This window comes from Eucyclogobius newberryi, unplaced genomic scaffold, assembly GCF_026437365.1.
Source record: "Eucyclogobius newberryi isolate DKJ021-1_F unplaced genomic scaffold, fEucNew1.0.hap1 SCAF_22, whole genome shotgun sequence".
Taxonomy (NCBI): Eukaryota; Metazoa; Chordata; class Actinopteri; order Gobiiformes; family Gobiidae; genus Eucyclogobius; species Eucyclogobius newberryi.
This window is the reverse complement of record NW_027315857.1, coordinates 4,461,555-4,475,928: the sequence shown is the minus strand read 5'-3', so window position 1 is coordinate 4,475,928 and position 14,374 is coordinate 4,461,555. Positions and strand designations below refer to the sequence as shown.

Here is a 14,374-nt window from a genome sequence, read left to right as displayed (position 1 = left end):
TCACTGGTATTTTTAACACCTCCTGGAGTCATGCCATGTCCCAGCCTCAAGTCGTCCATCATCGTCCCAGTCCCCAAGAAGCCCCGGATCACTGGACTTAATGACCACAGACCTGTGACGCAGACGTCTGTAGTCATGAAGTCATTTGAGGACCTGGTCCTCCCCCAACTCAAGTCCTTCACCTCCCCCTGCTGGACCCCCTGCTGGACCCCCTGCAGTTTGCCTATAGAACCAACAGGTCTGTGGAAGACGCCATCAACCTGGCACTCCACTTCACCCCGCAGCACCTGGACTCCCCGGGAACCTACGCCAGGATCCTGTTTGTGGACTTCAGCTCTGCATCAACACCATCCTCCTGCTCTGCTCCGAGCCCGACTCCACCTGCAGGGGGAGCACCGACTCCACCTGCAGGGGGAGCACCAACTCGACCTGCAGGGGGAGCACAGACTCCACCTGCAGGGGGAGCACAGACTCCACCTGCAGGGGGAGCACCGACTCCACCTGCAGGGGGAGCACAGACTCCACCTGCAGGGGGAGCACCGACTCCACCTGCTGGGGGAGCACAGACTTCCTGATGGATCGGAGGCAGTGCGTGCGGCTGGGGAAAAATGTCTCAGACACTGGGACTATCAGCACAGGGGCTCCACAAGGCTGTGTACTTTCTCCCCTGCTCTTCTCCCTGTACACAAACTGCTGCACCTCCAGCCATGACTCCGTAAAACGAATTAAGTTTGCGGACGACACCACCCTCATCGGGCTCATCTGGGACGAGGATGAGTCTGTCTACAGGAGGGAGGTGGACCGGCTGGTGCAGCAGTAACAATCTGGAGTTCAACGCCCAGAAGACAGTGGAGATGATTGCGGACTTCAGGAAAGTCACAGCCTCCCAGCCCCCCCTCACCATCTCAGACTCCCCCATCTCCACTGAGGACTCCCTCCACTTTCTTGACCACCATCACCCGGGACCTCAAGTGGGGGCCCACCATCTGCTCTCTCACCGGGAAGGCCCAGCAGAGGATGTACTTCCTGCTGCAGCTGAGGAAAGCCAATCTGACAGCGGAGATGATGGTCCAGTTCTACACGGCCATCATTGAGTCCATCCTCACCTCCTCCATCACCTCCTCCATTATCATGTAGTACGCTGGAGCCACAGCCTGGGACAAACAGAGACTACAGCGCATTGTGCGCTCTGCTGAGAATGTGATCGGCCGCGGACTTCCATCTCTGCAGAACCTGTACGTTTCCAGTGCAGATGGGATCACCGCCGACCCTTCTCACCCTGGACACGGACTATTTGAGCCACTCCCCTCAGGCAGGAGGCCTCTCCCCTCAGGCAGGAGGCCACTCCCCTCAGTCAGGTGGCTACGGTCCATTCGGACCAGAACCTCCCGTCACAAGAACAGTTTCTTTCCCTCTCCCGTTGAACTCATGAACACTGCCTAAGCACCTTGCACTCACTGCACTGTGACTTCCTATTGCACTACATAACTTTATATTTTATTATGTACATATCACCACTTCGACAAATGGCAATAAACCCAATTCTGATTCTGTCTCCAGCTCCTTCTCTCATCCCCCTGTCTCTCCTCCTCTCATCCCCCTGTCTCTCCTCTCCTCCTCTCATCTCCCTCTGATTTTCTGTGTTTCATTTATTTTCAATTCAAGTTGGATTTAATTTTGTGTGCAGTGCAGATATTCAGAGACCTTTGGAGCGGTGCACAATTGTGCATGGACACAGTTTAGAGGGAACAGTGCGCTTAACCCGGGTGTCCAAGACACACGGCCGAAAGTCAGACATGACAACAAAGTCGATCAACAACCTCCGGCCTACGGTGCCAGGTGATGGCCCTGATCTCAAATATGGTGTTTATTATGGACAAACACCGTTCACCCTCTCCAGGTGTCACTACCGTCGCCCACGTTGGCTTTTGAAGTAGTTTTTTAACAAAAAATCAAATACAAAAATCCATGGGAAATTTACTTCCGGAACCTCGACATGCCTTGAAGTGTGTGGGAATGTTGAGCTCCATACGCTGCTAATAATATATCAATAATGCAGTGATATATTGATAATGCTATGAACTGTAAACTGATTCAATTGTTTTGTGTTTCAGGTCATCCATCATCAAACTACAGAAAGGCATCAAGGGGTTAGTGGTAATGTCTCCCAGTCTGGAGGAGACCTTCAACTGTATTCATGACGCTCGAGTGCCCCCCCTGTGGGAGAAGGTATGGCATGACACACATACGTTTGTAGATTTACAAAAAATATGAAATTCAGGTCTTTACACAGTGCTTTTTGCATAATATAGGACTTTTAATACACAGGGACCTAAACTTCACACTTTTTACGACTGAATAATGTTTCTTTATTCTAGAGGAAAAGTAATGGAAAACAAATGCACTGGAAGCAACTGGAAGACGTGACAGAAAATGTGTCCAAAGAGCTCAAGATGTAAAAGATATTTTAGTCTGTGGTATTAGTTCGCCACACATGTACTTCATTGAAGTCACTTAAAAGAGCGGCAAACCACTAAATTAATGGTAATGGTAGAAATCAGCTCAATATTTTTGAGTTTTCAGTTTTTAAATAATTCTCAGCTTTTAGTAACTTCTTCTATTTGACATGATCCACTTTAACCTCACTGTGCTCTGCTACCCTTTCTTTTTCTGTTGAGTTCTGGAGGTCGGTCTATCAGGACCTGCTCCCCCTGAGTTCAGCTGAATGTGGAGCTCTCTCCTTTTGAAGAAGCTTCTGGCCTTTATTACACTACTTCAGGACAATTTTGCTCACTCGTCTTAACTTTTAGTCTGTCTGGGTGCATCACGTGGCCTCCTCTGTCCTCTTCTCCTTTACTTTCCTCCATTTTTCTCCCCCCACCCTTGTCTTCTTTCATTGCTTCATCTAGCTCCTCTCTCCACCTTCTTGCTCCTCTCTCGAATCCTCCTGTCTCCACTTTTCATACCTCATCTTATTTCCTTCTATCCTACAAATGTACACTTTTCCTGCTTATCTTCTTTCTCACCTTCCACCTTTTTTTCCTACTCTCCTCCTGTCTCCACGTTTCTCCTTCTCTTTTCCTATTTCCTCTTTTTGCTCTTCTAGCCTCTCCTCACTGTCGCTTCTCTCTCTTCCTTGCTTCTCAATCCCCTGTATTTTCCCCTCTTCTCTTCTCTCCTCTCCTGTCATGACTCTTCTCCTTACTTCTCTTCTCTATACTCTCCTCATGTCTACAATTATCTCCCTCTCTCCTCTTATTTCCTCTTCTACTCTCTCCACTCATTGTCACAACTCTCTTCTCCCTTCCTTATTTCTCATTCCCCTGCAAAATAACAACTCTCGTCTTTCTGCTTTCCTCCTCTTCTCCTCTCTTACTTTCTCATAATTGCGGCCTAGCATTAACTCTGAAGCCTTTTCCTCAAATACTCTCTGATTTGCTGACCATTTCCTCACGTCCCCATTGTGATTAAGCCTTTTCAAACCCGTCCCGTGTCTCTTATGGGATGTCCCCAGGTGTACCCATCCCTCAAGCCCCTGGCAGCCTGGACCAGGGACCTGTGCCAGCGCGTGGCTCAGTTCGCCTCATGGGCAGAGACCACTGTGCCCCCGACTCTGTTCTGGCTGTCTGGCTTCACCTTCCCCAACAGCTTTCTGACGGCCGTGCTGCAGTCCGCCGCCCGCCAACACAATGTGAGTGCCCATCAGGAGTTACCATGGTGACACTTTAAACACAGACACATGTGAAGGTATGAAAATGCAAGAATTCGGTGCTGCTTGTGGTTGAGTGGCTAGCACATATGCCTGCCATGTGGAGGCACAATCAAAGCTGACGGACGGTAACATTGGCAGAAAAGACCCAAAGCTAATTATGCTAATATGGCTAACGGGGCTCCTGAAGAGACGCCCCCCACCACACAAATGAGCCCTGTCCCCGGTTCAGACTCGCTGGGTTCCCATATGGCCCACATGTTACGTGAAACGCAGCATGAGAGGTGAGGCGATGGGCAGAGAGTGGAAACAAGCTTTGACAAAATAAAAGCCGATCTGGCGGGCCTCAAGTCGGAAGGAGACGACCAGCGAGCCACTGAGGCGGAACAACACATTTCAGACAATACAGAGTTGCAGGAGCTGAGAACCCAGGTGAAGAAATTGCAGGCAGAGAACGAGGCTATGAAGAACAAGATTTTGGATTTTGAGTCCATATCCACGCTGAGACTACGTCACGGGGTGGGCGGGAACACACGCTCACGCTGAGACTACGTCACGGGGTGGGCGGGAACACACGCTCACGCTGAGACTACGTCACGGGGTGGGCGGAGACACACGCTCACGCTGATACTACGTCACGGGGTGGGCGGGAACACACGCTCACGCTGAGACTACGTCACGGGGTGGGCGGGGACACACGCTCACGCTGAGACTACGTCACGGGGTGGGCGGGAACACACGCTCACGCTGAGACTACGTCACGGGGTGGGCGGAGACACACGCTCACGCTGAGACTACGTCACGGGGTGGGCGGGGACACACGCTCTCGCTGAGACTACGTCACGGGGTGGGCGGGGGACACACGCTCACGCTGAGACTACGTCACGGGGTGGGCGGGGGACACACGCTCTCGCTGAGACTACGTCACGGGGTGGGCGGGGGACACACGCTCACGCTGAGACTACGTCACGGGGTGGGCGGGGGACACACGCTCTCGCTGAGACTACGTCACGGGGTGGGCGGGGACACACGCTCACGCTGAGACTACGTCACGGGGTGGGCGGAGACACACGCTCATGCTGAGACTATGTCACGGGGTGGGCGGGGACACACGCTCACGCTGAGACTACGTCACGGGGTGGGCTGGGACACACGCTCACGCTGAGACTACATCACGGGGTGGGCTGGGACACACGCTCACGCTGAGACTACGTCACGGGGTGGGCGGAGACACACGCTCACGCTGAGACTACGTCACGGGGTGGGCGGGGACACACTCTCGCTGAGACTACGTCACGGGGTGGGCGGGGACACACGCTCACGCTGAGACTACGTCACGGGGTGGGCGGGGACACACACTCTCGCTGAGACTACGTCACGGGGTGGGCGGGGACACACGCTCACACTGAGACTATGTCACGGGGTGGGCGGGGACACACGCTCACGCTGAGACTACGTCACGGGGTGGGCGGGGACACACGCTCTCGCTGAGACTACGTCACGGGGTGGGCTGGGACACACGCTCACGCTGAGACTACGTCACGGGGTGGGCGGAGACACACGCTCACGCTGAGACTACGTCACGGGGTGGGCGGGGACACACGCTCACGCTGATACTACGTCACGGGGTGGGCGGAGACACACGCTCACGCTGAGACTACGTCACGGGGTGGGCGGGGACACACGCTCACGCTGATACTACGTCACGGGGTGGGCGGAGACACACGCTCATGCTGAGACTACGTCACGGGGTGGGCGGGGACACACGCTCACGCTGAGACTACGTCACGGGGTGGGCGGGGACACACGCTCACGCTGAGACTACGTCACGGGGTGGGCGGGGACACACGCTCACGCTGAGACTACGTCACGGGGTGGGCGGGGACACACGCTCACGCTGAGACTACGTCACGGGGTGGGCGGGGACACACGCTCACGCTGAGACTACGTCACGGGGTGGGCGGGGACACACACTCTCGCTGAGACTACGTCACGGGGTGGGCGGAGACACACGCTCACGCTGAGACTACGTCACGGGGTGGGCGGGGACACACGCTCACGCTGAGACTACGTCACGGGGTGGGCGGGGACACACGCTCACGCTGAGACTACGTCACGGGGTGGGCTGGGACACACGCTCACGCTGAGACTACGTCACGGGGTGGGCGGGGACACACGCTCACGCTGAGACTACGTCACGGGGTGGGCGGGGACACACACTCTCGCTGAGACTACGTCACGGGGTGGGCGGGGACACACGCTCACGCTGAGACTACGTCACGGGGTGGGCGGGGACACACGCTCACGCTGAGACTACGTCACGGGGTGGGCGGGGACACACACTCTCGCTGAGACTACGTCACGGGGTGGGCGGGGGAGGCCAATCTCAAACTAAGCCGTCTGCATTTCCGGGTTTGTGAGCGGGTCCAAGATATGGGTGTTATTTCATAACTATAATGTTATGGGTGTTGCACAACACTTATTATTATCAAATATACCTTTAGGGTAGACTATGAAACAGGAAAAATAGCATGATATGGGATCTTTAAACCTTTTGTAATCCAGACCTTCATAATCTGGATCACACCAGCACAGCAACGCTCTGAATTGAGCTGAAATAAAGTAGCTTTGGTTTTGCTACGTTGATGATACATTCGAAACAAGAGCTGGAAGCTTCTCAGAGCACATCAATGCTAAGATAAGATAAAATAAGATAATCCTTTATTGTCCAAACATGGGGAAATTTCATTGATGCAACGCAGGTAGATACAGAGGTAGATACAGAAGAAAAGAACAGATCACTTATAGGAAGTTTGAAAGTAGAAGATCTCCTATAAACAAAAACTCCCATAGACAAAACCTCCCATTTCCCAACAAAGGATGGAGGGGAAAAATAATAGATAAAAAAGATAAAAATAAATATAAATAAATACATAAATCCCATTGCATGTGATCACAACAGTAATTGCACATGAATATGTGCTGTGGACCCATATCAGGTTTTCAAGACAAGACTAAGGAGAATTGCTTGGCCTTTCTTGATTGTAGTGTAGTGTAGTGCAGTGCAGTGCAGTGCAGTGCAGTATATAGGAAACCTACACACGGATCAGTATCTGCTCTTTGGCTCTAACCATCCACTACAGCACAAGCTGGGAGTGATCAGAACTTTAAAACACAGAACCCAAGAGGTGCCCACCAGCTCAGAGGGCAAGAGGGAAGAGGAAAAACATGTCTGGAATGCTCTCTCAGCCTTGGTTACCCCGTTTAGGCTCTCAACAGAGTGAAAAGAACCAAAAAAGCAGGACAAAAGGGAAACAGAACAGAGAAGGAAGGGTGTTTCTATCACTTATGTCTCGGGACTATCGGAAAAATTTCAAAGAATTGTTAGACAACACGAAGTCCCTGTTTATTTTAAACCAGGCAACACTTTAAGACAAAAACTGGTTCACCCTAAGAACAATATGGTTTGAAAGAGGGGTTAAAGAGGCCATTTTTGTTAAAAAAGAAAGACCATCCTGTTGTTTATAATGAAATTTTGAATCCCTGGAGAGGTAGACGTCCAGGGCATTCGGATGCTAATTCCTCAGGGAAGAGAAAGAGAGTGAGACTAGAACATAAGGGAAACTAATAGCCCATTAAAGGACTGATAGTAAACAATAGGCTAGTTTCATAGAATACAAAGAGGTGTACGTTTCTATTGAAACCAACAACCTTTTTTCATCAGGAGGGCCTGCCCGGTGGGCAGGGCTTACCATAGAATAGGAGTCCAGATGACTACAACTGAATCTTTTTCTACACTGAAATAAAGTAATTTTTCAGACAAGGTAAACCCCAACCTCCTTTTTCTTTTGATAATTGTATTGTTCGATTCGAGGTTTCCTGCCTTGCCACACAAATCTAGAGATTGTTTTATTCCACTCATCTGGAGTCTGGAATAGATAGAGAATTCTGGGTAAAACATAATTTTTTATGGTTTCAATCCTTTGACATAGACTTAAAGGCGTAATGGACGATTTTTCGGCGATTTGAGAACTCAGGCGGACGTGCGCAGGCCACTCCCCCGTGCTCATGCCACTCCCCCGTGCACATGCCACTCCCCCGTGTGGACTGATACAACACACACGTGCGTTTGTTTATTAGCGCGACGGATCGCATCGCATTTCTCGTCTCCCGTAGATTTCCGTCTCTTCAGAGACAGCTCGAACTGTCTTTCTCCGTCTTCACTTTGTCCCGTACACTGAGGGAACTATATTATGATAGATCAATGCGCTTAGACACGCGGAAACGTGGGGACAAGCCGCACGCGGCTGCAGGTGAGCGATAGGTGAGTTCTATGATTGATACGTGGCAGGACTAATCGGCCGTCCACGCCACGTGGAAATGAGACTCGGGGCCAAAAAAATCATCCATTACGTAGTAAGTATGGGAAGGTCTTTCTTTACAGTGGAGAAAAGAGGAGTATAGTTTTTGTCTAAGATTGTAGATAGTTCTGTATGAAGTACCACACCTAAATATTTAACAGATTCGGTTTCATGGTTAAGTCTTTCTAAAGGACAGAGGGGTCACCAATAAGAGAGAATTTCAGGTTTTTGTACAGACTATGGACTAATTTCATGACGGAAATCACATTTACTATATCTGACCATACCATAAATTTCAATACCCAGACATCATCTGCGTAGCAGGCTGTTTTATGTTCTGTCCCCTCAATTGAGACACTATAAATTGTTTATGACTAATGTCTAATATATTGGGCCAATGATTCCAAGTACAAAGCAAAGAACAGGGAGGACCAAGCACAACCCTGTCTCGCCTCTCTTTCCAAAGTCAGCAAGTCAAGTGACCGTTAATTTTTATTTTTGATGTTGGACAATCGTAAAGTGCCCTAATGTTTTTAAGTACTAAATCATGCATTTTAAATGTGGTTGGTTGGCACTTTAAATGAATAAGGCCAGCTAACAGAATCAAAAGCTTTTTGAGCATCCAGACTTATTACAGCTTTGTTTTGTTGTTTTTGTATGTGGTTCATTATGTGTAAGGATCTGTCTGATCATAGTAAATTAAATTTGGAAGTATTTGTTCCATTCTTTTGGACATAATTGAGGTGTAAAGGATAGTCCACATTCAGAATTGAGATTGGTCTGTATGAGGCACAGTCAGTCAGTCGATCCTTCCCTCTTTGGGTATTAATTTCCAACTCAGGCTGAGCAAAATAATATGTCTGTTTGCCGCAACCCGACCGACCCGATATAAAACCAGCCGACTCAAACATGAATATCAGCATTTCGTTAAAAAAACATCAAATTCCTTTATTTTTCAAATAATTCGCCGACCCACCAACACGATATTTCCTAAAGCGCAATGTGCTTAATTTTTAAGCGCTCGTTAACTTAACTCTCATCCCAGAGGACAAATAACACAATGCGCAACGCAAGTGCATGCCCATTTACGGTCCTCTATATGCATCTGTATCAAAACAGACAATGCATGAAAGAACCTATTTTGCTTTGAACTTATCTCTGTCAGCGCCACTGCCCTGCCCACCTTACATGTGATTTAAATTTGCCTTGCGCATTGCATTCTGGGATTGAAACACGCCCAGCAGCGTCATCACAACAAAGATGGCGGCGCCCATATCCCCCGCATGTTCCCCCCGCTCGCCTTCGCTACCAAATAAAGGTTAACAACGTACAAAAGGTTGATTGAAAATTATCTTAAAATCGGGAGATTTAGTCTCCCGATCGGGTTGATCGAGACGTTTTCCGTCATTGACTGCTGAAGCCTGACCCCTGGCGGTCACTCCGAGTCAAAAAATGACAAAATTTGAATATTTTTTTTTGCCTTCAAAGTTAAAAAAAAAAATAATTTATCTACCGACCGACCCACTGGAAAAATGTTGGGTCGGGTTACAGCAAACAGACAATTTATTTGGGGCAGCCTCAGAGGGATCTTTTTAAGGGCCCAGTTAAAAGTTGATGAAAGCAAAGGAGTAAGTGTGCCTTTTAAATACCACTCTGAGGTGAACCTGTCACTCCCCGGGTATATTTATTGTTTTTCAGTCTCTTGATTGCACTTTGAATTTCAATAGTTGTTATTTCAGCTCCTTTAAAAAGAAAAAAAAAAAGAATGTTTATTTTTGACACTCTCAATTTACCACATGAAATGACTTGACTTGTTTTTCTTCTTTGTTGGTGAAAGGTTTCTTGTAGAAGGTCTTGTTTGATTAAAATTATTCTGTCCATCTCATATTTTAAAAATTGTTCTTTCTGCCTGTTGTTTTCTAAGTTTTTCTAATCAGAGACTTATTTGACTGTATATTATTGTATGTGTACTGTTGTAAGTTCTCTGTGTTTTTATAATGTCATTCTGTGTTTTTGTGAAGCACTTCTGTCTGTGAAAGGTGCTATACAAATACATTTTACCAAGGTTCCAAGCTGATCATTTTGTTAATTTTGAACTTCTTTCATAATATCTTTATTTGGTGAAGAGCTACTTCGAGTCCAGGTCATTCATCTCACCCCGTGTCTTTTTAATTACCTGTAGCATTTGAGGATCCTTGTTTTTGTCATGTTTAGATTTCAACAGCTTTAGTTTGTTCTGCAAATCCTTTCTGCCTTTGTTTCTTTTTAGCTGAGGCGACAGCAATTACACTGCCCCTCAAAACTGCCTTTGCTGCATCCCAGAGAACGAGTGGAGAAACTTTTGTTTTTTTCCTCTACATACGTCTCAATGTCCTTTGTCATCATTTTTAAAAAATGTGGGTCATTGAGTTGATTAGCATTAAATCTACAGTAATGTAAATAAGAGCATGATCACTTAGATCTAATGTCTACCTTTGTCATTTTGGACCCAGCTTTGTTGAATATAAAAAAGTAGTCTATTTGGATCTTATGTGGGTTGGAAACATTTGCATATTTGCGACATTAGGATTAATCTCTCTTCAGACATTGATCAACCCTATATTACGTATTAATTTACGAAATGTATTATTTATATATGGGTTAGGGATATATACATATACCACAGCTTCAGTATAGAAAGTGAGGGGTTTCAAGGGGAATAATATATCAATTATATCAATACATTGCTACATTGGACAGCTATTCTGCTGGATATGTTAAGAACAAGGGGGTGTGTGAGTGTGTGTGTGTGTTGTGTTCTATGTTCTATGTTTATTCCTTAAAAAAATATATACAACTCAAGAATTCAAATTCAATTAAAACATAGCTCAGACTGGGGACTAACTTGAGTAACAGAGCAGTGCCTCCAGGTTCATAGCTCTGTGGTTACTGGGTCTGCACATGAAACAAAAACTGGCACAAATCTCAATGACTTTACTGTCAGATGACCATTATATTATATTATATCATATCGTTCTTGAAATGTTCAATCTTACTGTGTGTGACAGATCTCTGTGGATACTCTGTCCTGGGAGTTCATCGTATCTACTGTGGAGGACAGCCACTTGCTGCAGCCGCCCAAGGTAGAGCCACGCCCCCTCACATACACGGGAAACATGGGCTCAAAGCACTGGGAAAGATTTGCATGACAATACAATGCAATTATTCCAGACACATTCCATGTTTATCATGTTATCTCAGTTACATTTATTTTCAGAATCATTTTCTGAAACCTTTTACTCTTGAGTAATATTTAGTTTGAAGTACAGTACTAATTCCAGACAAAAGTTGTATGAACAACATTAAATGCTTAAACTCTTGCAACTTACTTTCAGATATGAAAGGAAGTACCAGAATATGTGCATTATTTGATGTGTTGTCTTTACGTCCAAACTATTAAGTATTAGTTTCTCTAAACTTGAGTAATTATTTGGGTCACTACTTTTTACATCTACTTTACACCTCAGCTGCAGTGATCCTAGAGATGCTTGGCTGTAGGAGCAACCATGGGAGCCATGAGAAACAATACCCACCATGGAAACGAAGGTTAGAGGCTAAAATCAACCAAGTGTGGAGAAAAGTGAGCCAAAGGCCAGAGGTTGAGAGAGGTGCAATGAAAAAACAAGTACCCGAGAGGTACACCCAGATGCCCATACCTGAAGCACTCGAAACTGCCAAACAAACCGGCGAAAGGTAGTGGAAAAGTAAATAGGAAAAAGAGGCAACACATAACATTGATGCACAGTGGCTGATGGAACTAAGAGCGGACCACAGCAACCTCCCTAAACAGAACCCAGTTATCATCACAGTGGCAGACATCCAAGAAAGTGTCTAAAAACGTGTTTGGTATGAAAAACTGGACCGCACCGGGCTCTGATTTGATTCATGCATACTGACTAAAGACACTCACAACACTCCCTGAGCGTCTGGCAGCACAAATGAACCAGCTGCTAATGGATGGGACTCACCTTGAATGGCTAACCGAAGGGTGAACTATCCTGATCCTGAAAGATCCCTCCAAGGGCACAATCATCAAATCAAATCAAATCAATTTATTTTTGTAAGGCCCAAAATCACAACAACAGTTGCCTCTGAGGGCCACAGGGAGAAATGAATCAACAATGTCTGTGGTGGCGATGGAGTCAGACAATGTCTGTGGTGGCGAGGGACGATGTCCCAGGGTCCTCTGTCCTTAGACTCTCCTTCTCGGCCAGGAAAAACTACAAAAAAAACCTATTTGGGAAAAAAGCGTAGAAACCTGGAGGAGTTCCAGTGAAGGAGAGATCCGACTCTCACAGACGGACACGAGGGAGACTGGAGCTGGACCCACTCTTCAGGCAGATGAGGGACCGTCTGAGTCGAGCTGGACCCACTCAATCCCATCCAACTATTGTCCAATAAGTCTTTACACAACATGGAAGCTCATGTCAGTCATCATTGTGGCTAAGATAAGTGGGCACATGAATCAATACATGAGCAAAGCACAGAAGGGCATCGACATCAGTGGAGAGCCACCATCCAGGATGTTGTGGATAGTGATCAAGTACATCAAGGACAAGGCCCCAACAGATAACGTGCTCAGTAAATGTGTCAGGCAATAGGGAACAGAGGATGAGTTGTTGAAGGAGGGACCATCATTGGAGGACACGCCCCTACATGGGATGTACCACCGGAACATAACTGAAGTGGCTGATATCACGAAATCTTACCAATGGCTAGAGCCGGCCGGAATGAAGGACTTCACGGAGGCCCTGATCATGGCAGCACCGGAGCAGGCCCTGAGCACCAGAGGCCCAGATCTACCACACCAGACAAGACTCGAGGTGTAGGCTGTGCAAAGAGGCCCCTGAGACAATCTAGCACAAAATGACAAGGCTACAAATATACAATAAGCATTCCTGATGAAGTATTTAGTTTCCCTGCAGCGCCCCCTGGAGAGAGTGACGCACCACGTGACTACTCTGCTATACCATATTTGGTGCTTTAAGTTTAACTTCCATTTCAATGTTAATGTATTATGTTTTGTTTCATTGATGAAAATATACAAATACAATAAAGAAAGCAGATTTTGAGTGTCATTTTTATTTTGAGTATTCGGAAAAAAGCAATAAAACACCGTCCTCTTCAAACCTCAATAACAATACAATCCTGTCAAGAAATTACACATGAATCAATGCTATTACTTAACAGTCAGAGAACATAATTCAACTTAGAATATTAAACGACACACAAACGTCAGTCTTTTGTGTGGCTTGCAAGGGAGAGGAAGGCTTAGCCGAGTCAAGATGTTGTAAGCAACCTGAACGACTTTCCAAAATCACTCTCAGCGTTCCTCCCTCTTACAAGTCATTTGATTAAAATCACACATAAAAAGGAGGCGGGTCACATTTCTCATTGGTCAGCTTCACATCAAGGCACTTGTCTTTTACGACTCTTTGGTATTATCTTTAGAGATAAAAACCTTGGTGAATGTTCTACCCATCTGGTCCCCAGGATGGGAGGAACATTCCTCACGGCTGCTTCTACAACATCTTCACACATGTTATTAGAAATACATGCCTTTCCCTCCCCCCAGGCTAATGATGCAGATAACTTTTAACACACAAATATAATCATATATTTACATTTTATCACAAATCCTCTTCTCTTTCTATCCATATCCGGGAAACAGTGGAATTGAACACAGAGTTCACATTGACTTTTATCTGTAACCAATCTTTTAAAACAGGAATTGTTCCAAACCAAATGAAAATAGCAAAGGTTATTCTCTTGTACAAAGGCGGTGACAAACATTTGACTTGTAATTATCGACCCATTTCTTTATTTTCCCAATTTTCAAAAAATATTAGAGAAATTGTTAAAATATTAGATAACTATGTTGAAGTTATAGTAGAAAAAGCTTCAGTTGTAGTCATCTGGACTCAGTTAGAAAAAATAGACGTTTCGACTCTCATCCAAGAGTCATTGTCAATAAAAGAATTTAGATCGAGAACTCCGATATTAATACTGTTCTGTGGTAAGACCCGCCCATTGGGAGGAGCCTTCCTGAAGTAGAAAGAGTTGTTTGTTTCAACAGAAACTCCCCCCTTGTATCTACCGAGCTAGCCTGAGTACCTGATTAGCATCTAAATGTCCTGGTCCTGGTCCTATACCTTTCCAGGGGTTCAGTATACCATTATAGATACCAGGAAGATTGAATCTTAGCCCTCCATTTCTGTTTAAAGAAGGTCTTTCTTTTTTAACAAAAATAGCTTCCTTGACTCCT

At 46.4% G+C, this 14,374-nt stretch overlaps 1 protein-coding gene across 1 annotated transcript in view; it reads left to right on the top strand.

Moving 5' to 3' along the window:
* Positions 1-14,374, top strand: part of dnah2 (dynein, axonemal, heavy chain 2) — a 208,609-nt gene that overhangs the window by 182,109 nt on the left and 12,126 nt on the right. The window contains exons 83-85 of the mRNA XM_072458523.1: positions 2,115-2,229; positions 3,515-3,691; positions 11,118-11,192. Of these exons, the coding sequence (XP_072314624.1) occupies positions 2,115-2,229; positions 3,515-3,691; positions 11,118-11,192 (367 nt within the window). The remainder of the gene's footprint in view (positions 1-2,114; positions 2,230-3,514; positions 3,692-11,117; positions 11,193-14,374) is intronic.